Source organism: Mirounga leonina, unplaced genomic scaffold (genome assembly GCF_011800145.1).
Source record: "Mirounga leonina isolate KUSES-001 unplaced genomic scaffold, KU_Mleo_1.0 Mir_168, whole genome shotgun sequence".
Lineage (NCBI taxonomy): Eukaryota > Metazoa > Chordata > Mammalia > Carnivora > Phocidae > Mirounga > Mirounga leonina.
In genome coordinates this window covers 16,372,334-16,398,617 of record NW_023270426.1, presented here as the reverse complement: position 1 = coordinate 16,398,617, position 26,284 = coordinate 16,372,334, and the positions used below count along the sequence as shown (strand labels likewise).

Here is a 26,284-nt window from a genome sequence, read left to right as displayed (position 1 = left end):
ATTTCAAATTTGTTCTCAATTCTATAATCATTTATTGAGTGCATAATGTATATAAGGCCCTATGCAAAGAGCATTGGAGCATATAAAGATGAAATGCAGTCTTGGCCTCAAGAAGTGGACAGTTTAGGGCGCTTGGGTGGGCTCAGTTAGTTAAGCGACTGCCTTTGGCTCAGGTCATAATCCTGGAGTCCCAGGATCAAGTCCTGTGTCGGGTTCCCTGCTCAGGGGGGAGTGTGCTTCTCCCTCTGACCTTCCCCCCTTCTCGTGCTCTCTCTTCCTCTCATTCTGTCTCTCAAATAAATAAAATCTTTAAAAAAAAAAAAAGTGGACAATTTAGGGGCTCCTGGGTGGCTCAGTAGGTTAAGTGTCTGCCTTTGGCTCAGGTCATGATCTCGGGGTACTGGGATTGAGCCCCTCTTTGGGCTCCCTGCTCAGTGGGGAATCTGCTTCTCCCTCTCCTTCTGCCCCTCCCCTCTGTGCATGCATGCTCATGCATGCTCGCTCTCTCAAATAAATACAATCTTAAAAAAAAATAAGTGGACAGTTTATTACTGAAGGTAATAAATATGAGGACAATAATGATAATTCAAAGAGGAATTGTAAGAGAAACGAAAAGTTCAGTGAAATTTCAGTTAGGGAAGCTTACTTTTGCCCAAGGGAGGATGCTTGGGTGGGAAGCTTTGGACTGGCAGAGAAACAGGAAAGGGCAAGCACATAGCATGAGGAAAGGGGTCTAGGTGTTAAGAGTGCTGAGTTGATTCAGTGTTCCGGTTTAAGTAGTCTGCTTTAAGTGGGACTTAGTGCGAATAATGATGAAAAAGTGTAACTATAAGAAGATAAACCTGGAAAAGTAAAGTGGAACCGGTCAGGAAAGACTCACTTGCCATGTCAAAGCAGCTCAGTTTATTTGGTAATCCATGAGAACCTTAGGAGTAGTTTTGGACGGTGGCATGTGATGGCATTAGAGCCAGAGTATTAATTAGAGGAGGAGAATTGTCATAGTACTGTCTGTAGCATATATTTATCTGAGACCTATTTGTTTGTTCCCTTAAAAAGTGTGGGAGTTAGGCTTTAAAGTGTGTATACAGACAACTTGCTAAAATTGAATTAAGTTTAAATTAATGACTTTGTATTCTCTATTTTTAAGTGTGCTTTGGCACCTTTTTCTTCATCTAATTTGAGTATAGCATAAATACAGAAATTACATTGATAACCCGTAGGTTCCCATTGCCCTTTTCTTATGTTGGCGTCTAGTGTGGATACAAAAGTGAAAATGAACCACATGGCTGAATGTGTTGCCCCTTCTTTTCCTCTTAGTCAGGATAGGTCTCACTCTTCTTGTCCTTCTGGTCTTTTCTGTACCCAACCCGCTAAGAAATAGAAGGGCTTTTAAAAACATGGGAAATAGTTTGGGGTCCTAGGTAAGGCAATAACAGTTAAGGTTCAGAGATGTGATTTAAAGGTTAAGTGTGTGATGTGACTACTCCAGTTCTCCACGTTCTACCACTACTCCCTTTTCTCCTTGCCCACCAGTAGAAACTGTGCTTTCTCTTCTCTGCATTAGATGCAGCTATAGAATCCTTTCGCATATAGTTCTTTAGGTAGTACTTCTCTGCCCCAGTAAGGTGCTCTGCATGAGACCTGCACAGAGAATATTCTTGGTCAGTGTGACTTTCACAGTTAACTCTTTGGTTGAGGTTTCAGAACCATAGGAGCTCCTTAAAGAGGAAACTAGAAGACCCCTCTATTCACCTTTCTCTTTGGTAAATACCATTTATCTCATCCTATCCTCCTGAATAGTCACTCACCTATTAAAGAACTAGAGTAAAAGCTGAACTAACCTTCATACAATAAGAGTAGGTATCTGATCATTGGAAATAGCCTGCTTGGCTATATGAGGAGAGGATGTGTTCATTAACTGATTCTTCCATTGCAGGGGACTTGTATGGCGCTATTGGTTCTCCTGTACGGTTAGCGAGGACTGTGGTGGTTGGCAAACGACAAGACATGGTCCAGAGGCTGCTTTATTTTCTTACTTATTTTATAAGATGCTCTGAACTTCAAGAAACCCATCTTTTAGAAAATGGAGAAGATGAAGCCATTGTTATGCCAGGCACAGTAATTACTACCACTTTAGAGAAAGGTGAAATAGAAGAATCTGAGTATGTGCTTATCACAATGCATAAAAACAAAAGCAGTTTGCTCTTTAAAGACCCAGAAGAAACAAGGACTCCTAATTGTAGCTGTAAATACTGCAGTCGTCCACTCCTTGGGCAAAATATAGAGAATGTTTCACAACAAGAGAGAGAAGATATTCAGAACAGCTCTAAGGAGCTGCTAGGAATTTCAGACGAGTGTCAAATGATTTCTCCCTCTGACTGCCAAGAAGAAAATGCTGTTGATGTTAAACAGTTCAGAGATAAATTAAGAACTTGCCTTGATACCAAGTTAGAGACTGTTGTTTGCACAGGATCTGCTCCAGTAGACAAATGTGCCTTGTCAAAATCAGGCTTAGAGCCAGCAGAGGAAACATGGCATAATGAGGAATTGCTGGGTTCAGGTAATCACACAGGCAAAGTGTTGAGATCCACAGGAATGGTTGTGGAAAAAAAACCTCCAGATAAGCTTGTGACTGCTGCATTTTCTTGTGAAGCATCACAGACAAAGGTTACCTTCTTGATTGGAGATTCTATGTCCCCTGACTCAGATACTGAACTCAGGAGTCAGGCAGTGGTGGATCAGATTACCAGGCACCACACCAAACCACTGAAGGAAGAAGGAGGGGCTATTGATCAGCAGCATCAAGAAACTAAACAAACAACTAAGGACCAATCTGGCAAGTCTGATATACCAAACATGGTTTCTGGAGAGACCTGTGAACCTCCCTGTTGGAATCATTCAGACCCAGAAAGCATGAGCTTATTTGATGAATATTTTAATGATGATTCAATTGAAACCAGGACTATTGATGATATTATTGCAGTTAAAACAAGTATAGACAGTAAAGAACACTGCTGTATGTTAGAATTTTCAAAAGGATTGTGTACAAAAAATAGCAAACAGAACAGTGAATTTTGTAAATGTGTAGAAACAGTTCATCAGGATTCATGTAAAACCTGCTTTCCTCAGCAGGACCAAAGAGATGCACTCTCCATTCTTGTCCCCCATGGGGATAAAGAGAGTTCAGAGAAAAAAATTGCTGTAGGAACTGAATGGGACATTCCACGAAATGAAAGTTCAGATAGTGCCCTTGGGGATAGTGAAAGTGAAGATACAGGTCATGATATGACTAGACAAGTAAGCAGTTACTATGGAGGAGAGCAAGAAGATTGGGCAGAAGAAGATGAGATACCTTTTCCTGGGTAAGTAGGAAGTTTTAACCTATAATAGACCCTATGTAAATATGTACCATTCTTCTGTTTAGATGGTCTCTGAAGGTTGGTGGTAACTAATATAAAGGAAGAGATCATTGTCCTGGACAGATTCTCTTCTGTTACCGTGTGGTTTTAAGGAAAGATTAAAGGCTGAGCCCCATAGGTACCCCAGAAACGTTCTGTGAAGGCGTTAAAGAAAAGCATATTTGTATGTAGGAGATTCTTTCTGCTTAGGAGTTTTCAAGTCATTTAGGAGTGAATTATGTCCCCAAATATGGACCTGTGCTGAGCCCGGCAACTAAAGAGAGGTAATCACAGAGAAACTAGGAAATGGCTGTTAGAAATAAATTTGGTGAAGACTAAAAGAAAAACAGGAAATGTATAATGTGGGTAAAGTATACAAGGAGAAGATTCATATTTGAAAAATATTATATTCCATGCTTTGGGTTTGTGATGTATTTAATATTTAGCTACTTTGTTTTAGATGACGGTTTTCATTTTCTGATTGTATTAAGAATGTATTACATACACAAGGGACAGCATTCTGGATGTCTCTTATGAAAGATTTATACTCACGTCATTACATAGTTGTTCATCCACCTTCTTTTCAGGATAGGAAGGAGTATTTTGTGGTCCGATTTATCGCTTAGGCCAGTTTTTACTTAAGGATGATTTTACTCTGTATTTTGTAGAAAATGATGGTACTAGAAATATGGACTAGTAGAGTCCAAAAATTTTTTTATTGATAAAATACGTTTATTACTAATTGGATATGCCTTCTTTTGGGACCTTTCTTCCAGGTCAAAATTAATTGAAGTGAGTGCTGTTCAGCCAAACATTGCCAACTTTGGGAGGTCCTTGTTGGGTGGCTACTGCTCATCTTATGTGCCTGACTTTGTTCTTCAAGGAATTGGGAATGATGAGAGGCTCCGTCAGTGTCTGGTATCAGATTTGTCTCATGCTGTGCAGGTGAGTTACCTTCACTGCTCTTGAATTTATTTAGAATGAACTTTGTTAACTGGTAGAACCCCCAAGTTACCGTATATTTTTGGTCATACTTCACTATGTAACACAATCATTGTTCTCTTAATCTGTCACTTTTGTACCTGTCACCATGAAAGCAAGTAGAGAGTTTCAGGAATCTATACAAACATAAATCTGAAATACAGAAAGTATTGTTTGTATCCATGGATGTTCATCATCAGGTCATTTATGATACCAAAAAAATTGCAAATGCTTAAATGTGAAAGCAATTATTTTTTCAATTTCATTTTCAGATTGTTCATTGCTTATATAGAAGTACAACTGATTTTTGTATATTAATCTTATATTCTTCTACCTTGCTAAACTTTTTTTTAAGATTTATTTATTTTAGGGGCGCCTGGGTGGCTCAGTCATTAGGCGTCTGCCTTCAGCTCAGGTCATGATCCCAGGGTCCTGGGATTGAGCCCCGCATTGGGCTCCCTGTTCTGCGGGAAGCCTGCTTCTCCCTCTCCCACTCCCCCTGCTTGTGTTCCCTCTCTCATTGTGTCTCTGTCAAATGAATAAATAAAATCTGTAAAAAAAAAAAAAAAATTTGTTTTAGAGAGAGAGAGGGAGCATGTGAGGGAGGGGCAGGGGGGAGAGAGACAGAGTCTTGAGCAGACTCTGCATTGAGTGTGGAGCCTGACATAGGGCTCGATCTCATGACCCTGAGATCAGGACCTGAGCTGATACCAGGAGTCAGATGCTTAACCAGCTGTACCACCCAGCTGCCCCAACCTTGCTGAACTCTTTTATTAGTTCTTGTAATTTTCTGTGTGGATTCCTTAGGTTTTTCTACATACACGTTCTTGTCATTGATGAATAGACAGTCTTGCATCTTCCTCCCCAGTCTGGATGCCTTTTGTCTTTCTTGCCTGATTTTTATGGGCTAGAACCTTCAGTACAGTGTTGCATAGAGGTGCTAATAGTGGACATCCTTGTCTTCTTCCTCATACTAGGGGAAAACATCGACTCTTTCATGATTAAGTATGATGTTAGCTGTGGGATTCTTAAAGATGCCCTTTATCAAATGGCGAAAGTTTCCTTCTAGTCCTAGTTTCTTTGTTCCCTCCACCTTTAAATCATGAATGGATATGGCATTTTGTCTAATACTTTTTCTGTGCCTACTGATATGATCATTTGGCTTTTCTTCCTTAATCTGTTAATGTGATTGATTACATTAGAGGTGGTAGATTTTTAGATGTTAACCAACTTCTGTATTCCTAGGGAAAAAATCCCACCTGGTCAAAGTATATAGTTGTTTTTATATATTACTAGATATGATTTGCTAATATTTTATTACAAATTTTAGAATCTGTATTCATGAGGGATATTAGTGTATAGTTTTCTTGTGATACATTTGTCTGGCTTTAATATCAGAATAATACTTGCCTCATAGAATGAGATGAGATGTGTTCCCTCCTCTATTTTCTGGAAGAGTTTCTGGAAGGTTGGTATTATTTTTTCTCCAAATGTTGGATACGATTCACCTGTGAAGTCATTTGGACCTGGACTTTTTAAAATGAGAATATTTTAAATTGCTGATTCAATTTCTTGTTCTAGATCTATTCCAAGTTTCTATTTCTTCCTGAGTCAATCTTGGTAATTTTTGTCTTTCTAGGAATTAGTTACATTTAAATGATTTCATTTATCTGTTGGAATAAAATGGTTCATAGCATACATTTATAATCTTTTTTAAAATTTTTTTTCAAAGATTTTATTTGAGAGCAAGCGAGAGAGAGAGAGAGAGAGAGAGGAAGAGAGAGCACAAGCGGCAGGGACGGGCAGAGGGAGAAGGAGAAGCAGACTCCCCTTGAGCAGGGAGCCTAATGTGGGGCTCAATCTCAGGACTCAGGGATCATGACCTGAGCCAAAGGCAGACACTTAACTGACTGAGCCACCCAGGCGCCCCCATTTATAATCTTTTTAATTTCTGTAAGTTCATTGGTCATGTCCTCTCTTTCATTCCTGATTATTGTAATCTGTGGTTTTTCTTTTTTTCCCCTCCTAAAAGTAGAATATTCCAAAGAAGATTTCATTCATGACTTGACTTCATTAATAGTTATTTTTGGCCCATATGCATCAAAGATGAGTAGGCTGTGGCCCATGGGACAAATAGGCTTTTTTAAATTAAGTTTTACTGGAACATGACTACACCCATTTATTTATATACTTTGTGACTGTTTTCCTGCTTCAGGAGCAGAGTTGAGTCACTGAGACAGAGACCTTATGGCCTCTAGAGCCTAAAATATTTTCTCTCTCAGGCTCTTTATAGAAGAAGTTGGCTGATTCCTATCCTAGCTGAAGGTGTGTTAATTTTATTAATCTTTTCAAGGAAAACAACTTTTGTTTTCACTGATTTTCTCTATTTTTTGGTCTTTTTTTTTTTTCATTAATTTCTATCCTCATCTTTGTTATTTCTTCCCTTCTGCTTGCTGTGGATGTAGTTTGCTCTTTTTTTTGTTAAGGTAGAAGATTAGGTTATTAATTTGAGGTATTTTTTCTTTTCACATATAGGCATTCAGCTCTAAATTGTCCTCTAAGCACTGCTTTAACCGAAGCTCATAAATTTCAGTGTTTTGTTTTCATTTTCATTCACTTCAAAATATTTTCTAATTTTCCTTGCCATTTCTTTGACCCATGGTTTATGTAGAAGTATGTTTTTGATCTCCAAATATTTGTGGAATTCTTAGATTTCCTTTTCTTCATTTCTAAATTGGTTCCATTGTGGTCAGAGAACAAACTTTGTATGATTTTAGTCCTTTTAAATGTATTGAGTCTTGTTTTCTGGCCCAGCATGTGGTGTGTCCTGGAGAATGTTGCACATGTAGTTGAAAAAATAGTCACCTGTTGGGGCGCCTGGGTGGCTCAGTTGGTTAAGCATCTGCCTTTGGCTCAGGTCATGATCCTGGGGTCCCTGCTCGGCGGGGAGCCTGCTTCCCCTTCTCCCTCTGTGTGCCACTGCCACTATGCTCTCTCTCTCTCTTTCTCTGTCATATAAATAAATAAAATCTTAAAAAAAAAAAAAAAGCTGCCTGTTTTTGGGCAGAAAGTACTCTAGATGTCAGGTCAAGTTGGTTGTGATAGCATTTAGGTTTCTGCATTCTTGCTGATTTTTCCACGTTCTTGCTGATTTTTTGTGTAGTTGTTCCATCGTTTATTGAGCATGGAGTATTGAAGTCACCAGCTTTTGTTGAGTTTTCTATTTCTTTCTTCAATTCCATGTGTCATTCTAATAATTTTTTTTTTTTAACAAAACCTTCTCCTTTCCCATTGTGAGAACATCTTTAGGAATGGAGAAAGCCAACTGGAAATCATGGGTGAGAAAATAATGGCTCATTGAGCAAGCATTCCCTTAATTATTAGCTAGAAAGGTTTAAACCTCCTGTGTTTGTAGTAAATTATCTTAAGTTCTAAAGTTTGGTGTTTTATTGTATAGTAGGGAAATTCAGAAAAATCTAGATATAAAAACAAAGTTTAAAAGAAAACTTACCAAAACTCGTGTTCTTGGGGTGCCTGGGTGGCTCAGTCGTTAAGCGTCTGCCTTCAGCTTGGGTTATGATGGGATCGAGCCCCCATCAGGCTCCCTGCTGGGTGGGAAGCCTGCTTCTCCCTCTCCCACTCCCCCTGTTTGTGTTCCTTCTCTCTCTGTCAAATAAATAAATAAAATCTTAAAAACAAAGAAACAAAAAAACTCGTGTTCTTTATATTTAAAAGCCATCTTGCTCAACGCTTTAACACCAATCAAATAAATACTTACTGACATATTGTGTTCTGAACATGATGCTGATTGTCCAAGGAATATATGGATGAAAAATAAATAACTTCTGAAGTTATTTACTCAGTAATGGAGGAAGTAAGGGATGTACGTATATGAGTAAGTGTAATACAACACATAAAAAAATAAATGCCTGAGACAGATACTAATAAGTAATTTAATGCTTCACAGGAAAGAATTTATATCACTTAATGGTATTTGTTCTTCAGAATATAGCAACCTTTTCTATTTTTTTCAATTCTGTCCTCCCATTGCCTGATAGAGTATTCAGTATTTGTTGAAATACTTGGTTAGGAAATCTGATGTGGGTCCTTGTGATGCTCTTTGTGTCCTCTTGTCTTTCTTTTCTGTTTGATCTCAGTCATTCAGTATCTTTTTCCGCCCCCCATCTATACCCATTAGCACACACTACGTTCTTTGATGTTGCCTCTGGAGGCCTGGAACTGGAGGGGGTGACTGTCTCCTATTGAAGACAAAACATTTCTGTTTTTAAAGGGTTTTTACCTTAGGAATAGGAGCAATAGTAATAATAATAAGCATTTAGTTTTTATTGTAGCCTTAATGTGTGTCAGGTACTTAAATGTAATACCTCACTTAATTTTATGGTACTTACTATTATCATTCCTATATTTCAGATATAGCACAGAGAGGTGTTTGAAGTTACATTAGATAGGGGATGGCAGAGCTAGAAATCAGTCCTGATCTGCCTGTTCTTCAGCAATGCTCTTAAGTGTCTGTGCTTAATATATACAAAACACTGTCTCTAAAACAGATGAACAAAGGTAAATATAAATAAAATAGCAAAATTGGCATTAACAAAGCTTGCAAGACTTTTATATTAGGAGTTCCACTTCTCTTGCTCTGGGAATCATTCCACTATGGTGAAAGGTAAGAGCTTTCCATCTTCTGCCCTTTGTTTTCATAACTGGGTTTCTAGTCTTTCCCTCTTATATTTTCATTTAAGTATATAAGATATTTTACTATCAAAGCAGATCACAGAAGATTTTGAGGAAGTGAAAACTAAAATACCGAACTTAAGCACTAACAGGTTGGATTTTTTATCATTTGCTTTTCTCTCTTCATTATAAAGTTTACATTTAATGATTTTAATTATTGTTTGCTAATAATTTTTTACCATCACATTTAACATGAGAACTATTTCTTATATGCCTACATGGAAAACCCCGTAGGAATCTTTTAATAGATAAATCATGAGGATAGTACTTTTGAAAAAAATACAATCTTATTCTTCTGAACTGTTTTAGTAGAGTGTCTTTTCTTTTACTCCTCAGTTTCTAAGAAAGTGGCATTTTTCTTATTACCAAATTAAATATATATTTACTATATAAAAGATTGAAATGTGTAGAAAGCTAAACACAAGTTTTCCCAAGTCTGCCATTCATTGGCAGCCATCCTTTTTTTAAATTAATTAATTTATTTTTACTATGTTCAATTAGCCAGCATATAGTACAACATTAGTTTTTGATGGCAGCCATTCTTAATATAAAGACCTCTTCCAGTCATTATGTAGTATGTGGCATCTGATGAAACCCAGACTTGCCACTTCCTATCTGTGTATCCTAAGACAAGATATTTAATTTTATAGAACCTCAGTTTCCTTGGCTGTAATGAAAGTGGTATTAATGTTTATGTACCAGAGTTATACTATGTGGTGTTTTGTGTATATTAGGTACTCTCTGTCTTACACCTTTTTGTCATAGTTACTCTATGTGTGTGTGTGCGTGTGTGTGTGTATATATATATATATATATATATATATGCATTTTATATACATATATAACTGGGGCCTTATGTGTGTGTGTGTGTGTATATATATATATAAAATACTATTAAGTGATACAAATTCTTTTTTTAAAGATACACATTTTTTTATATATAGTATATATGTATATAGGGTTTGGAAGTGCAAAGGGAGAGGGAGAGAGAATCTCCAGCAGATTCCCCACTGAGTGAGGAGCCCGACATGGGGCTGGATCTCAAGACTCTGAGATCATGATCTGAGCTAAAATCAAGAATCAGATGTTTGACTGACTGAGCCACCCAGGTACTACTCTTGTGATGGGAATTTTTAAGATCTATTCCCTTAGCAACTTTCATATATACAATACAGTGTTGTTAAGTATGGTCACCATGCTGTACATTACATATCCAGAACTTATTTGTCTTAATAACTGGAAGTTTGTACCTTCTGACTAACTTCACCCATTTCTTCCATCCTACCCCCACCCCCCATCACCCACCAATCTCTTCTCTGTTTCTGTGAGTTTGGTTTTTTTTTTTTTTTTAGATTCTAGGTGTGTGAGATCATACAGTATTTGTCTTTCTCTGTCTGACTTAGTTCGCTTAGCATAATGCCCTCACGGTCCATTTGTATTGTTGCAAATGGCAGGATTTCCATCTTGAGTTCTCATGGCTGAATACTATTCCTGTGTGTGTGTGTGTGTGTGTGTATTGCTTCTTCTTTATCCATTCATTTATTGATGGAAAGTTAGGTGTGTCTGTCTTCGCTAATGTGAATAATGGTGCAATGAACATGGGAGTGCAGATACCTCTTTGATAGCCTGTTTTCATGTCTTTGAATATATGTGTACCTAGAAGTGGTATTGCTGGAGGATATGGTAGTTCTGTTTTTAATTTCTTGAGGAAGCTCCATACTGTTTTCCATAGTGGCTGTACCGGTTTACATTCCCACCATCAGTGCACAAGGGTTCTCTTTTCTTCACACCCTCGCCAATACTTGTTATGCTCGTCTTGATAACCAGCATTCTGATAGATGTGAGGTGATACCTCATTGTGGTTTAGATTTGCATTTCCCTGATGATGAGTGATGTTGGGCATTTTTTTATGTACCTGTTGGCCATTTGTATGTCTTCTTTGGAAAAATGCCTATTCAGTTTATCTGCACATTTTTAAAATCAGATTGTTAGGGTTTTTTTTTTTTTTTTCTTTCCTCCTTTGCTGTTGAGTTGTATGAATTCCTTACATATTTTGGATATTAACCTCTTATGGTTTGCAAATATTTTCTCCCATTCCGTAGGCTGCTTTTTCATTTTGCTGATGGTTTCCTTTGCTGTGCAGCAACATTTTATTTTATTATTATTATTTTTTTAAAGATTTTTAATTGATTTATTTGACAGAGAGAGACACAGCGAGAGAGGGAACACAAGCAGGGGGAGTGGGAGAGGGAGAAGGAGAAGCAGGCTTCCCGCCGAACAGGGAGCCCGATGCGGGGCTCGATCCCAGGACCCTGGGATCATGACCTGAGCCGAAGGCAGACGCTTAACCGACTGAACCACCCAGGCGCCCCTGTGCAGCAACATTTTAGTATAGCTTGCTTTCATTGTCTTGGTTTTTGGTGTCAAATCCAAAAAATCATTGCGAAGACTGATACCTGAGAGCTTACTTCCTATGTTCTTCTAGGATTTTTATGCTTTTGGGTCTTATGTTCAAGTCTTTAATTGGTTTGAGTTGAATTTTGTGTAATGGTGTGCAATAGGGATCCAGTTTCATTCTTTTGCCTCTGGCTGTCTAGTTTTCCCAGCACCATCTACTGAAGGAGGCTATCCTTTCTCCATTGTATGTATATTCTTGGCACCTTTGTCATATGTTAATAGAGCATTATGCATGAGTTTATTTCTGGGTTCTCTATTCTTTGTTGCTCAACTTTTTCTTCCTTTTACTGTTGTTATTAAGAATTTAGGATAATTTCTTTAGTCTGGATTCCCAGAAATGTGGTATTGGCTAGGTTTTAAGGTTAGGATTATTTTCATGTTCTTGATGTATGTTGGTTTTCTTCTCCAAAAGGCAATGCCAATTTGAACTGTAATTTGCAGTATCTTTAAGGCCTGTTCCTTCTGCAACATTGGGGGTCTTATTTTTATTTTGAAAGTTAATTGAAGAAACTTGCTAGTTTTGAAGAGAGTACACTGAAGTTGATTTGGTACGTTTTTTAGTTCAAACGTGCAGTTTATTAGGCCATGTTTGAATACTTAGCAGGCAACTGAAAAATCAGGTTTTGTTACAGGGTGGAGATATGGGAATATGTATCTGCTAGAGAAGAGATTGGGGAGTTTATGTATTGACATTCTGGAAATGCCTGGTAGAGAAAAAAGGCTGGTAAGGTTGTGGATGAATTTGTATTATAGAAGTCATAAAACTCAGAAAAGAAGATTTAAGAAAAATAAAGCTTTATATTTACTGTTTCTGTCTCACATAAATTACTTCATTTTATGACTAGGAAGTTTCTGAAGCTGGATATAATCTCAGTAAAGATTGTGGAGGAGGCCACTACAAGGTCTTACTTGAGAATATACTCCCATTTGTTATAGGCTTTCTTTTCCAGACGTTGATGATGAAGAGAAAGACTGGGATTGTCTAAATTGAAATTTTACCAGATTAGGACATTGCATATGACAGTCCATTGAGTGAAAACAAGCAATCAAAATGAATGAATGGCACTTCCCCCCATTTTTGTTTTCAACAACTTCTAAAGCAATTTTGAATTATTTCTGATCATAAGCTTGGTTTTAAGCCCTTCTCACTTGGGAGACTACTGACTTGGGACCATTTTCCTTTTCTTTACCAAAAAGTAGCTTTAATAGGTTTTGGTTAGATAAACCATTTAACAAACAAACAAAAAAGAGAGGCAAACCAAGAAACAGACTCTTAACTATAGAGAACAAACTGGTGGTTACTGGAGGGGAAGTGGTTGGAGGTGGGAGGATGAAATAGGTAATACGGATTAAGGAAGGCAGGTGTTGCATGAAGTGATGAATCACTGTATTGTACACCTGAAGCTAATATTACACTATATGTTAACTAACTGGAATGTAAATAAAAACTTGTGGGGGGAAAAAAGGAAAAAAAAGAAAAATCTTAGCCACATGCCTTTTGATTGAAGGGCTATAAAGTTAATTTCTAAAATGGTTTGTAACTTTTTAAGCAAGGTGTATTTTGTAGCTGTTTCCTCATTATCTGTTGAGGCATTTCCTTGTGAGGAAATGTACCCCCTTCATAAATATCATTTCCTAAAGATGCCCACTGCTTTTGAAAGTAATGTCTGTCTTTAACAGTTTGTTATTCCATTTTGGTTATTTGATCATGCCTCCTGCCTTATTTTTCTTTTATAACCATAGAAATACTTACATTAAAATATGTCTACTGTTACTTTGTTTCTTAAAAATGTAAGGTATACCTTACATCTTTAGATGTATGTACCATTTCCAAAATTATATTTCAGTAACTAAGTTGGTGAATTGAAAAATGTTATATTCCTGGTAAGAGGTGAATAAGAAATATTTGAGTACTATTTTATAACAACAAATATAAAGTTTAGAGTTCCATGGAAAGTTTTCACAGTGTATCTTTCCAGGTTTTTTCTTTGCCATTCTCTTCTTCACTGCTTCTCAGTATCACATTTCACTAATTTAGTCACATGCATCTACTTATGTCTCTAAGTCTTCTCATGGTATTCTCTCACAGATTTATCCATATTCCTCTCTGATTTTTCACCAGCAATCCAATCCATACTTAAATGTTATGTCCCTGTGTCACTTCTGTGAAACTCCCACTCACACAAGAAACCATTATTGCCCTCCTCTGCTACCTCAGCACTTGATATCTGTTTTGTCTGTTACACATGTCTTTTTATAGCCAGTTGTATTTATTTTTATCTCCCACACAGGACTGTGAGCTCCATTGTCTTTGTTTACTTAGCATCAAGCCAAAAGCCTTATTCATAGTGGTTCTTCATTTACTGGGCAAAGGGATATCCTTTGGGCATGGCAAACCTGGGTTTATCAAGGAGCAAACCTACATTCTTTGCTATAAACTTGTAGTAACAGTACAAGTTTGAAAGGAAAAAGGCCATTGGGTTCAAGTACTTCAAATTATAGTATTTGTTTTTTTTTAAGATTTTATTTATTTTTTGACAGAGAGCGAGAGAGGGAACACAAGCAGGGGGAGTGGGAGAGGGAGAAGCAGGCTTCCTGCGGAGCAGGGAGCCTGATGTGGGGCTCGATCCCAGGACCCCGGGATCATGACCTGAGCTGAAGGCAGACGCTTAATGACTGAGCCACCCAGGTGCCCCTCAAATTACAGTTTTTAATCTCAGTTTTATTACTGCTATTCCATATGGCCAGTGGTGAATAAATCCTTAGCTTTCTAAATATAGAAAGATGTTGAAATGTTGAGCACTGTAGGATCTTTTCTTTTTTTTTTTTAAAGATTTTATTTATTTGACAGAGAGACAGCAAGAGAGGGAACACAAGCAGGGGGAGTTGGAGAGGGAGAAGCAGGCTTCCCGCGGAGCAGGGAGCCCGATGCAGGGCTTGATCCCAGGACCCTGGGATCAGGACCTGAGCCGAAGGCAGACGCTTAACGACTGAGCCACCCAGGCGCCCCTGTAGGATCTTTTTTCTTTCTTTCTTTTTTTTTTTTTCTTTTCTTTCTTTTCTCTCTTTTCTTTCTTCTCTTCTCTTTCTTCTCTTTTTCTTTTTTCTTTTCTGTCTTTTCTTCTTTTCTCCATCATTTCTTTTTGATAATGGTGCTTTGTACTTAATTGTCAATTTTGGTCTTTGTGTATAAACCATGAGAAGCCAAGGGTACAGCGATGTGCTATGGGCCTTTTATTTTGTATATGTTTAAATTATTTTTCATTATGCCTTAAACTTTCTAATTATAAAAGTATCAATTAGGTAAATGCTTCTGATAGGAATTCCAACAAAATAAAGATACACAAAAGCAAAAAGACATCCTTAATTGTACTCTTAATATTCCATACTTCTTCACAGAGATCTTCATGATAGAGTCTGATTTGAATATTTTCATTCTTCTCTCTATACATTTGTTTAGATATAGATACTAATTTTAAAAAATGTAACTGGGATGGATATAATATGTATATGTGGGTGCCTGTGTGCACGTGTGTCTAGGTGTTTAATGACTTTTTTTTCTGATTTAACCATATGTCTTGGAGAGCCATATTAGTACCTGGTGATTGGTTTCCTTTTTTAATTGCTGTTAGCTATATTGTGGATATACATTATGGTAAAATAGAAAAACCTAGGGAACATAAGCAGCAAGGTATTTCATGTAATCAAGTGATAGCCCTTGAGGTGCTCAAACAAATTAATGTCTGACGAGTTGGGATAGTTAGCACAGAACCTTAGCTTTGACTTGCTCATGTGAATTCTTTTTGCATCAGTTTTTTAAATATTAATGTTTAAATGTTAAAATGTTTAAATCAAAACTTAAAAGAATACAAAGTTCTGGCAATGAATCTCAACAGTGATAATTTCTTTTTTTCCTTTTTTTTTGTTTTAAGATTTATTTATTTGCGGGGGGAGAGAGGGAGAGAGAGAAACTCATGCAGACTCCCCGCTGAGCACAGAGCCCAACCCTGAGATCATGACTTAACCAATGCCACCCAGGTGCCCCCAGTGATGATTTCTATAAGTTATCTCACGGTATTTGTTACTGAGTTAATTAAATATTCCATTTTCTACTGTCAAGGATTCTTTGGCAGTAGTTGTCAGAATTTAATATTCTTTTATTCTGTTTTTGTTTAATATCTCTTGCCTTATTTTCATTAACATTTATTTGAAAACTTCATTTACTTATCATAAGATGAATTCTTTTTTCCAGCATCCAGTGTTGGATGAACCAATAGCAGAGGCTGTCTGTATTATAGCAGATATGGATAAATGGACTGTTCAAGTGGCCAGTAGCCAGAGACGAATGACAGATAATAAATTGGGAAAGGAAGTCTTGGTTTCCAGTCTTGTGTCCAACCTGCTTCATTCCACTCTTCAGCTTTATAAACATAACTTGTCTCCAAATTTTGTAAGTATGTATAAGGCTTGAATTATTTGGCACTCCGATAGGTGACTGAACTTTATTTAGTATGTGCCTATGTTGAACACTGCTGTTAGCTTCCTCATTGTTTCCCAGAAAAGAGATGTTATGGACTGAAGGTTTGTGTTTTTCTAAAATCCATGTGTTGAAGCCCTGATACCCAGTATGATGGTATTTGGAGATGGGCCTTTAGGAGGTAATCAGGGTTAGATTAGGTGATGAGGGTGGAGTCCTCATGATGGGATTCGTGGATCTCCTAAGAAAAGGAAGAGAGATTGTGAGGACAGAGCCAGAGACAGTCATCTGCGTGCCCAGGTGAGAGCTGTTGACAGAACTGGAACATGTTAGCACCCTGACCTTCACACTTCCAGCCTCCAGAACTGTGAAAAAATAATTCTCTGTTGTTTAAATCACTGAATCTATGGTATTTTGTAATGGCAGCCCAAGGGGATGTGTACATGTCTATGTGTTGTATGGTTTCGCAGCTGGAATTTGGTGCCTGACTAGTTTCATATAAGGTATGGACATGCAGTGTCCCCAAGCTTTGTGCAGAATGCCAGTGCTTTCTAGAGCCTCATTGTCCTGTTAGGACTTAGAATGAACACTCTTCGTAATACTGAATAACCTCTTACTGAAGACACCATTTCCAGCTTTCAAAGTTCTTCTTTTTCTTGTTAGGACAAATATAATACAGCTTACTTAAAAACCTCTGTAGATCAACTTGATAAAGGCCACATATGACAAAACCACAGCTAACCTTATTCTCATTGGTGAAATATTGAAAGTTTTACCCCTGTGATCACGGACAGGACATGGATGCCCACTTTCACCACTTCTTTTCATCAGAGTACTAACTAGAAAGCGCTAACCAGAGCAGTTAAGCAAGAAAAAGAAAGGCATCCAAATTGGAAAGGAAGAAGTAAAATTCTCTCTGCAGATGACAATCTTTTTTTTTTCCTATTTATTTATTTATTTATTTATTTATTTATTTATTTATTTTTATTCTTATGTTAATCCCCATACATTACATCATTAGTTTTAGATGAAGTGTTCCATGATTCATTGTTTGTGCATAACACCCAGTGCTCCATGCAGAATGTGCCCTCCTCAATACCCACCACCAGGCTAACCCATCCTCCTACCCCCCTCCCCTCTAGAACCCTCAGTTTTTCAGAGTCCATCGTCTCTCATGGTTCGTCTACCCCTCCGATTTCCCCCGCTTCATTCTTCCCCTCCCGCTACCTTCTTCTTCTTCTTTTTTTTTTTCTTAACATATATTGCATTATATGTTTCAGAGGTACAGATCTGAGATTCAACAGTCTTGCACAATTCACAGCGCTTACCAGAGCACGTACCCTCCCCAGTGTCTATCACCCAGTCACCCCATCCCCCCCCCCCCACCCCCCCACTCCAGCAACCCTTAGTTTGTTTCCTGCCATTAAGAATTCCTCATATCAGTGAGATCATATGATACATGTCTTTCTCTGTTTGACTTATTTCACTCAACATAATACCCTCCAGTTCCATCCACGTCGTTGCAAATGGCAAGATCTCATTCCTTTTGATGGTTGCATAATATTCCATTGTATATATATACCACATGCAGATGACATAATCTTAAACATAGAAAACTTGAAGATTCCACAAAAAAACTGATAGAGCTAAAAATGAATGCAGCAAAATTGCAAGATACAAAATCAGCATGCAAAGCTAGTTCCATTTACATACACTAGCAATGAACAGTCTAAAATGGAAGTTAAGAAAGCACTGTTAAAGAAGAACAAAGATGGAGGACTCAGACCTCCTAATTACTCCAAAGTGACAATAATCAAAACAGTGTGATACTGGCATAAGGACAGACATATGGGCCAAAAGAATATAATAGCCCAAAAATAAACCCTTAGTTATATGGTCAGTTGGTTTTGGACAAGGGAGCCAAGACCATTCAAAGAGGAAAGGAGCCCTTGAAATAAACCATGCTGAGAAAACTGGATATCCACATGTAGAAGAATGAAGTTGAACCCTTACCTATTGCATGTACAGAAATGAACTCAAACTTGAATCTGACTTAAATTGAAACTTAAGTGCTTAAACTATGTAAAACTGTTCAAAGAAAGCATAGGGGATAATCCTTATGGCATTTGATTTGGCAGGGATTTCTTGGATTTAACACCAAAAGCACAAGCAACAAAAGTAAAAAACAGATTCATGGGACTTTATCAATAATCAAAATTTTTGTTCACCAAAGGACACTATCAACAAGTGAAGAGACAATCTGCAGAGCAGGAGAAAATATTTGTAAATCATATATGTTCAAAGAGATTGGTATCCAGAGTAACAAAGAAAAACTCAATTTAAAAATAGGCAAATAGACATTTCTCTAAAGAAGTGGATATGGTCAATGAGCATATGAAAAGATCTTCAGGAAAGTACATATCAAAACCACAGTGAGGTACTCCTTCACACCCGTAAGTGTGGCTATAATCAAAAACAAAAAACAAGTATTAGCCAAAATGTGGAGAAATTGGAACCCTTGTGCATTGCTGGTGGGAATGTAAAATGGTGCAGCTGCTGTGAAAAACACTTTGGCAGTTCTTCAAGAAGTTTAACATTGTATTGCCCTGTGATCCAGCAATTCTACCTGTGGTTTTATATTCAAAACAGTTGAAAGCAGGGACTCAAAAATTATACCATCATGTTTATGGCAGCATTATTTGCAATAGCCAAAAGTTGAAAACACCTCATGTCCATTAACAAATGAATGGATAAACAAAATGTGGTATAATACATAGAATGGAATATTTCAGCCAAGCTAGGGAATGAAATTCTGATACATTCTGATACAATATGGATGAACCTTGAACTCATTATGCTAAGTAGAATATGTGAAAAGGACAGATATTATAGGATTCTACTTAAATGAGGTCTCTAGAACAGGCAAATTCACAGAGACAGAAAGTAGAGAGAGATTACCAAGGGCTCGGGGGAGGAGGGAATGAGGAGTTACTATATAATGGGTACAGAGTTAATGTTTGGGATAATGAAAAAAGTTCTGGAAATGGATAGTGATGATGGTTGCACAACATTGTGACTATACTTAATGCCACTGAATTGTATACTTAAAAATGGGTAATATGGGGGGTGCCTTGGTGACTCAGTCAGACATATGATGACTCTTGATCTCAGCTCAGGTCTTGATCTCAGGGTTGTGAGTTCAAGCCCTGCATTGGGCTCTGTGCTGGGTGTGGAGCCTACTTCTTAAAAAAAAGGGTAATATGGTAAATTCACAGATATATGTAAATTGTATATACAGTTTATATATATATGTGTGTGTGTATAATTTCTATTTTGTTTTTCCAAGAAGAAAGTGGGTTTTTATTAGCAGTTTGGTGTTTTTTTAATTTTTTATTTATTCATTTATTTTTTAAAGATTTTTAAAAAATTTATTCATTTATGATACAGAGAAATATAGAGCGAGAGCATGAGCAGGGAGAGAGGCAGAGGGAGAGGGAGAGGCAGACTCCCCGCTGGGCTGGGAGCCTGATGTGGGGCTCGATCCCAGGACCCTGGGATTATGACCTGAGCCGAAGGCAGACGCTTAGCCATCTGAGCCACCCAGGTGCCCCTGGAGTTTTTTTAAGTAAGCTTCACACCTACTGTGAGGCTCAGACTCACAGCCCTAAGATCAGGAGTCCCACACACTACCGACTGAGCCAGCCAGGCGCCCCATTAGTAGTTTTAATAGTTGATTTTCATTGGAAAGGAATCCTCTGGAAGAATTCAGTGTTTTAACACTTGAAACTCATGCTTTTTTCTCAAATGTTATAGCATCAATTCACATGCCAAAATCACCTATTTTATTAAATTGAGCAAATTAATTGATAATAAGTGAAGTGTATGTGTTTTAGTTTTTAATGTTCTAGCTCAGAAACATGTCTTCTAGTAAGGACTACTGGGCATTTTCTGTGAGCTATTGCTAACTTTTTTAACTCTCCACGGGAGAATGCAGCCTTTCCTGTGTAAATATATTTGAAATGCATCAATTTATGAGTGTTATATTTATCAAATTTGGAATAAAAACATTTTTTAAAGTTCTGGAAATGTGTAGTGGTGATAATTTCACTTTTTTTGGATGTACTTAATGCTTCTCAATTGTACACTTAAAAATGGTTAAAATGGAAAATTTTTTATTATGTATAATTTACCACATTTAAACAAAAACAGAAACTCTGTAGGATCTAAATCTTTGATATTAACTAGAAAAAAAATACAATCCTTCAGCTAAAATTATGTGCTTTAAAAATGTGCTCCAAATTTTAGTTTATGTAGGAAAAACTGAATTGTCATAAACTTGATGCTTTGGAATTTGCCATTACTTCGACTTAGAAACCATTTTCTTACCTGGTTCTTGTTTCCCCCTAACTGCAGTGTGTAATGCATCTTGAAGACCGATTACAGGAGTTATACTTCAAGAGCAAAATGCTGTCTGAGTACCTGAGGGGACAGATGCGTGTTCACGTCAAGGAGCTAGGAGTGGTTCTAGGGTATGTTTGTGGCTTTGTTTTCTTACTGCACTTTCTTTAGGCAAAGAATATTCCCCAGAATTGCCTTTTAGAAGTTGGACACTGTTATCAGTTGGGTTGCTTTATACCATATAAAAGCAGATCCTTGGCTTCCACTGATCCGAAAGGCATTGTCCCTTATACTATTACAGTAAGTTGAGAAACTTGTAATTTACATATGCTGTAAACTCATCATTCCCAGCATCTGCCCTTCCATCCAAATGAGCTGACTGAAGTAACACTATTCTGTGGGTGGTAGTACATTATCTACATATTATTACTCCTTCTCCATTATCTTTATGTCTGTCTGCTTTGCAGTTTTCCCTGGGAAGAGGACATTTTTTAAAAATGCTAACTGAAGGAGGAACAGGAAATTGGTGGGAAACACTGATTAGCACTTTTCATTATATTTCGTAGTTACTTTGCCTATGTTCTATGGCTTCTTGTGTTGTGTGTGTGTTTGTGAATTATTTCCCGAAATCCTAGTTACATAAATTGAAACAAGCTAGAACCTTTTTTAATTAAACTTCTTAGAAGGAAGAGAGAACCAACATCGAGTAGCAATCGTGTCAGAAACGAAATTAAATTCTTTCATTAATACTGTTCCTCATCATCTAGATTGGATATAGATGATTCTGTGTGTGTCATGCCTTTATTTAAAAAAATTTAGGGGCATCTGGGTGGCTCAGTCGTTAAGCGTCTGCCTTCGGCTCAGGTCATGATCCCAGGTTCCTGGTATCGAGCCCCACATCGGGCTCCCTGCTCTGCAGGGAAGCCTGCTTCTCCCTCTCCCACTCCCCCTGCTTGTGTTCCCTCTCTCGCTGTGTCTCTCTCTGTCAAATAAATAAATAAAGTCTTTAAAAAAAAATTTAAAAAACATAAAAAAATGTAAACTAGTTTTTATTTTTTTAAGATTTTATTTATTTATTTATTTATTTGCGAGAGAGAGACAGAGAGCACGAGAGGGAGGAGGGTCAGAGGGAGAAGCAGACTCCCTGCCAAGCAGGGAGCCCGATGCAGGACTCGATCCCAGGACTCCAGGATCATGACCTGAGCTGAAGGCAGTTGCTTAACCAACTGAGCCACCCAGGCGCCCTAAACTAGTTTTTAATGTAATATGCATATAACCAAATTTTACAGTGCATTTTGACATAAAATGAAAATTAAGTTGTCACTGTCTTTTCCCCAACATCTGATCCTCACCCAAACACAATTAATGAATTGTCTCTTCTTACAGAATTTTTAAAATATAAAAAGTATAAATTGGTTTACTTTCTGTATATCATTATGCAACTTGCCTTTTAATATATCATGAATGTTCATATAAGTACATACTGATTTATCTCTTTACTTTTAATGGTTGTATAGCATTTCATTATATGGTAGAATTTATATTTTTAGGTTTTGTGCTATTACAAATCAATGCTGGAATGAATATAAATCTTTGAAGTTTGTAGGATAAATTCTTAGAAGTAGAATTTTTGGCTAAAGGACATGTGTATTAAATTTTTGATGGATATTGTTAGTTATTGTGATAGTTAATACTAAAGGTTGTCCAAAAAGTATCAGAATAAATTCTCGCAGACAGCAGGAAGCACACTCTTCCTACTGCTGGCTATTGTCAAGCTTTTTCATCTTCGTCAAGCAACTAGCTGAAAAAATGTAATGTGATTTTATTCAGATTTATTCTCTAACCGTGAATAAGCCTACATAACTTTTTCTATATTTATTGGCCACTTTTTTTCCTATAAATTATTCATGGTAGGATGTATTTTTAAGAAGCTTCCATTACAAAAAAAAGCAGCAGCAGCAGCAGCTCCCATTACTTCTTCCCAGTACTTTTTTTTTTTTAAAGATTTTATTTATTTTAGAGAGAGAAAGCGCGCGAGTGTGCACGCATGAGGGGGGAGGGGCAGAGGGAGAGGGACAGAATCTCAAGTGGCCTTCACTTGCCTTGAGTGCAGAGCCCAGTGTAGGGCTCTATCTCACGACCCTGAAATCATGATCAGAGCCGAAACCAAGAGTTGGATGCTTTACTGACTGAGCCACCAGGCGCCCCCAAGTACTTCTATAAAAACATTTGTATCCAGAATAGTATGGGTGGACACATTTATTCTATTATTAGACTTTATTGTATTTCTTAAGATACTGTCCCTTGCTCTGATGCCTGGTCTATTAGCAGATCAGTGAGATGCTTTCCAACATCCATGACTTTGTTACTATTGGGTTTCAGTGGCTTTCTTTTTAAAAAAATCTTTTGTTCTGGTTTTTACTTACTGAAACATTTCCAGTTTGTGTTATCTTCAACTCCCTTCTTACCCTTTTCCCTTTGGCCCAAGTGGCTTAGGTTCTTGACTGCTGAGATATGGTATGTAGCATTTATTACCTGTAAGACCATGTCTTGGTTATAGAAAGCCTAAACTGAGATTTTTGTTTTCTTTATTTCAGGATTGAATCCAGTGATCTTCCTCTTCTGGCTGCTGTAGCAAGCACTCACTCTCCATATGTTGCTCAGATACTCCTTTAATATAAAGGTTGTAAGAAATTAACTTTGGTAGAAAGTTAAACAGAAACCAAGGAAGTAGATGCAACATTCATTTATGGCAGTTTTTTTCCCTGTTAGACTTCGATCTGAATGAGTCAAATGCCTGGGTATCCTGCGTTGCAGTACATATTGTGTGATCATTGGATTGCTTTTTCCTTTTGGTTGGACTTTTGGGTGGTTGTATACTTTTAACCAAGTGAAACTAAAACAGCATAAATAATTTTGAGGGAAAGCATTTGAAAAAGCCAAAGTGTAGAAATTTCTAAATGAGTAACATCAAGGAATTTCATATGATCACTCCCGTGTTGCCACGCTCATAAATAGCAATGGATGTCTCACGATTAAATGGCTCAGCAATAGTCATTTCATTAGTTTTAATTCCTTATTTCTAAGGTATGGATAGATCTATAAAAGCTTGATTATTTGTTCTTTTGTTTTTCAATTCAAAATAGTAATTTTGGGGTATTTCTCAAAGTATTTTAAACAACCTGTTAGTTATAGTAAATCCAGAATAATGAGTGTAAATGTGTATGTTATCCACCCAAGTGTACATATGTATCTATTTTTTAAAAAAGCAGTGGTAGAAATACAAGATTGATTGGTAAACATACCTTTTTTTAAAATAATATTTTCAACTAGTATAAATTGTAAATAGTGTTTAAATGTTACTCTCTGGTGAATTTTCTGTTCACACACCCTAAACTATAACTAAAGCCAGTCTTTTTTTAAGGCTGAGGAATGTAGATTCCCAAAATAAGAATACTACTTTATACCATTTGTTTTGTTTATAAGTATAAGCTAATTCTTAAAAATGTTAATATTTACATATTTGCATCTAATTTAATAAATGAAAATTAGGATTAAAAATTACACCAAAGCATTGGGAAAAATACTACTATTTTCTTTAAAAGTGCTCAGGTAGCCAAGGCCTTTGCTTTCAGTATCAGCCCTTCTTGAACCCACAGGAACTGAATATTTGTTTCACTGCTTCATAATATTCAGTTTACACTAATAGAGCTCATTTTAACTCTTAAAATTATTCTCTTTTCTCTAACAGCCCTTCCCTTCCAAAATCTAATTTTTTTCAAATATTTTCACTTTTCAGTTGTTAATGTTTCTGTATATATTGTCGAGTGTTGCTTATGAGAAAGGCTAACATGGAACCAAACTCTTGTAAGTAATGTAAATAGAAAGATGGGTAGATAAAGTTTTCAGTATGCTCTACTACCTCAGTTTACTTGAATACTACATTATAGCCTATTCTTTACTTACCTGATCTAAGATACTTTTAGTATGTGTGCTGCCGAAGCGAGCACTAAGATACTTTTAATGCTAGACGTGAAATTGGTTTCTGCTTTCATGGACTGTTTTCATCGTAATTGATTAGCTTAAAAGCCCACTTGTTTATTCTCTTACTAAGTATAATTACTGTATAATACATTCATTCTTGCTGTTTGAATTTTTAGTAATTAAGGAAAATTTCTGTGGTTTGTTTAGTCTTTGGCCTTGAATTTATAGTGCTGGGTCACATTTTGCCTTGTTCTTTATGTATTCAAGAAATCTCCAACTAGACAAGAAATGGTTGTTTTGATGGAGTGTAAACCTGAAATCGTGCCTGCAATCACTTTTGCCCCTGCATCCTATCAGCTGGTCCCAGTTAGTACCTGAGTCTCCCGTGGATGACTTGCTGCCAAAGAGTATTTATGGATCTGTTTTCTTTGGCTTAATTTTCTTGTTCCATTAATTATTGAAATTCTTCCCTCTTTTATTGTTTGGAATTCTATGAATCAGTCTCTTTGGCAGAATTCAGAATATAGACAGATTAGTAGGTGGGCCATTATTTTTTGATTGTAGTTGAGAATGATATGTACCAGGTAGATAATATGTTTTTGCTTGTTTCTTTTTTTAATTAATCATCAAACTATTTGAAGTCCTGTTTGAAATCTCTGTCATTTAGGAAATTTAGTCTTCCAAAATGGATGGCCCATGCTACCGTTACTTTTAAAAAGTAAGCTTAACGGGGCGCCTGGGTGGCTCAGTTGGTTAAGTGTCTGCCTTTGGCTCAGGTCATGATCCCGGGGTCCTGCCTGCTTCTCCCTCTCCTCTCCACTCATGCTCTCTCTCACTATCTCTCTCAAATAAATAGATACATAAATAAAATCTTCAAAAAAATAATAAAACTAAGCTTTGCTCAGAAGGAAGAGGCCTATAGTTTCTTATAGAATCATTAATCCTTATAGGATTCCTGAGTTTTATAATTCCTAACCCTCTGTAATTTCTACTACCTTCATCATAGTCTTGTTTTTCCTTACACAAAGCCCAAGGAATGAGCTGCTGCTTCTTTAAAGTGTGATCATTATGATGAATGTGAAAAGAGTTTTGGCCTGTTCAAAATAATTTTTTCAACTTCCTATGGTACAGACAGATATGGGTTACATATTTTAAAAACCTGTTTGTTTCAACAGGAAATTAAAAAAACTTGCAACAGGAAATGAAAAAGGGATCTTTTACATTATAGATTTAAAACTAATTTTTCCTTGTATATAAACTAATTGGTTTGATTTGAAATATTCCTGGCTTTTATTAATATGTCTTAATATTGAGTTTGAAAATGTTAAGTGCAATAAACATACTAGCACAGATCTTATTTTGTTGCAGTTGGCATACACTGGGGATGATCACTTTAAAAAAAAAAAATTTTACACAATGCCTCCTTCTGGTGGATGTCTTATGAGATTGTTCTGCTTTCTCTAAGTTATTTAGATGGTGGGATATGTAAAATGTATATACTTGTTCCTTGTTCTGTATACATTTCTCAAATGTACACCTGTATTATAATAACCTCCCAGTTCTAGGGGAAATTTGTGCAATAAATACACGTCAATTTGATGGACGATATTGGTCTTTATTTCATGTGTAAATAAGGTATAGGTAATATCATGGACTCTGGTGTCTGCTCACTTGTATTCTTTTCACAAGTGTGGCACTTTTAGATATGTGACCTTGTTCATAATGTCCTTCTTTAATCCCAAATTTCTTTACTGGTATTTAGTAGAATCTACTTTCTGAGGTGGTTGTGCGAATCAAGTGAAATAATGAACATCAAAAATTTATCTCAGTGCATGGC

At 36.8% G+C, this 26,284-nt stretch overlaps 1 protein-coding gene across 3 annotated transcripts in view; it reads left to right on the top strand.

The window, feature by feature from the left end:
- Window positions 1–26,051, top strand: part of FNIP1 (folliculin interacting protein 1) — a 151,479-nt gene extending 125,428 nt beyond the window's left edge. For all 3 annotated transcript variants that reach the window (XM_035014070.1, XM_035014068.1, XM_035014069.1), the window contains 5 exons: window positions 1,937–3,362; window positions 4,175–4,343; window positions 15,841–16,038; window positions 20,479–20,594; window positions 23,061–26,051. In XM_035014070.1, the coding sequence (XP_034869961.1) occupies window positions 1,937–3,362; window positions 4,175–4,343; window positions 15,841–16,038; window positions 20,479–20,594; window positions 23,061–23,139 (1,988 nt within the window). In that variant the 3' untranslated portion in view covers window positions 23,140–26,051. The remainder of the gene's footprint in view (window positions 1–1,936; window positions 3,363–4,174; window positions 4,344–15,840; window positions 16,039–20,478; window positions 20,595–23,060) is intronic.
- The last annotated feature ends 233 nt before the right edge of the window (window positions 26,052–26,284 follow it).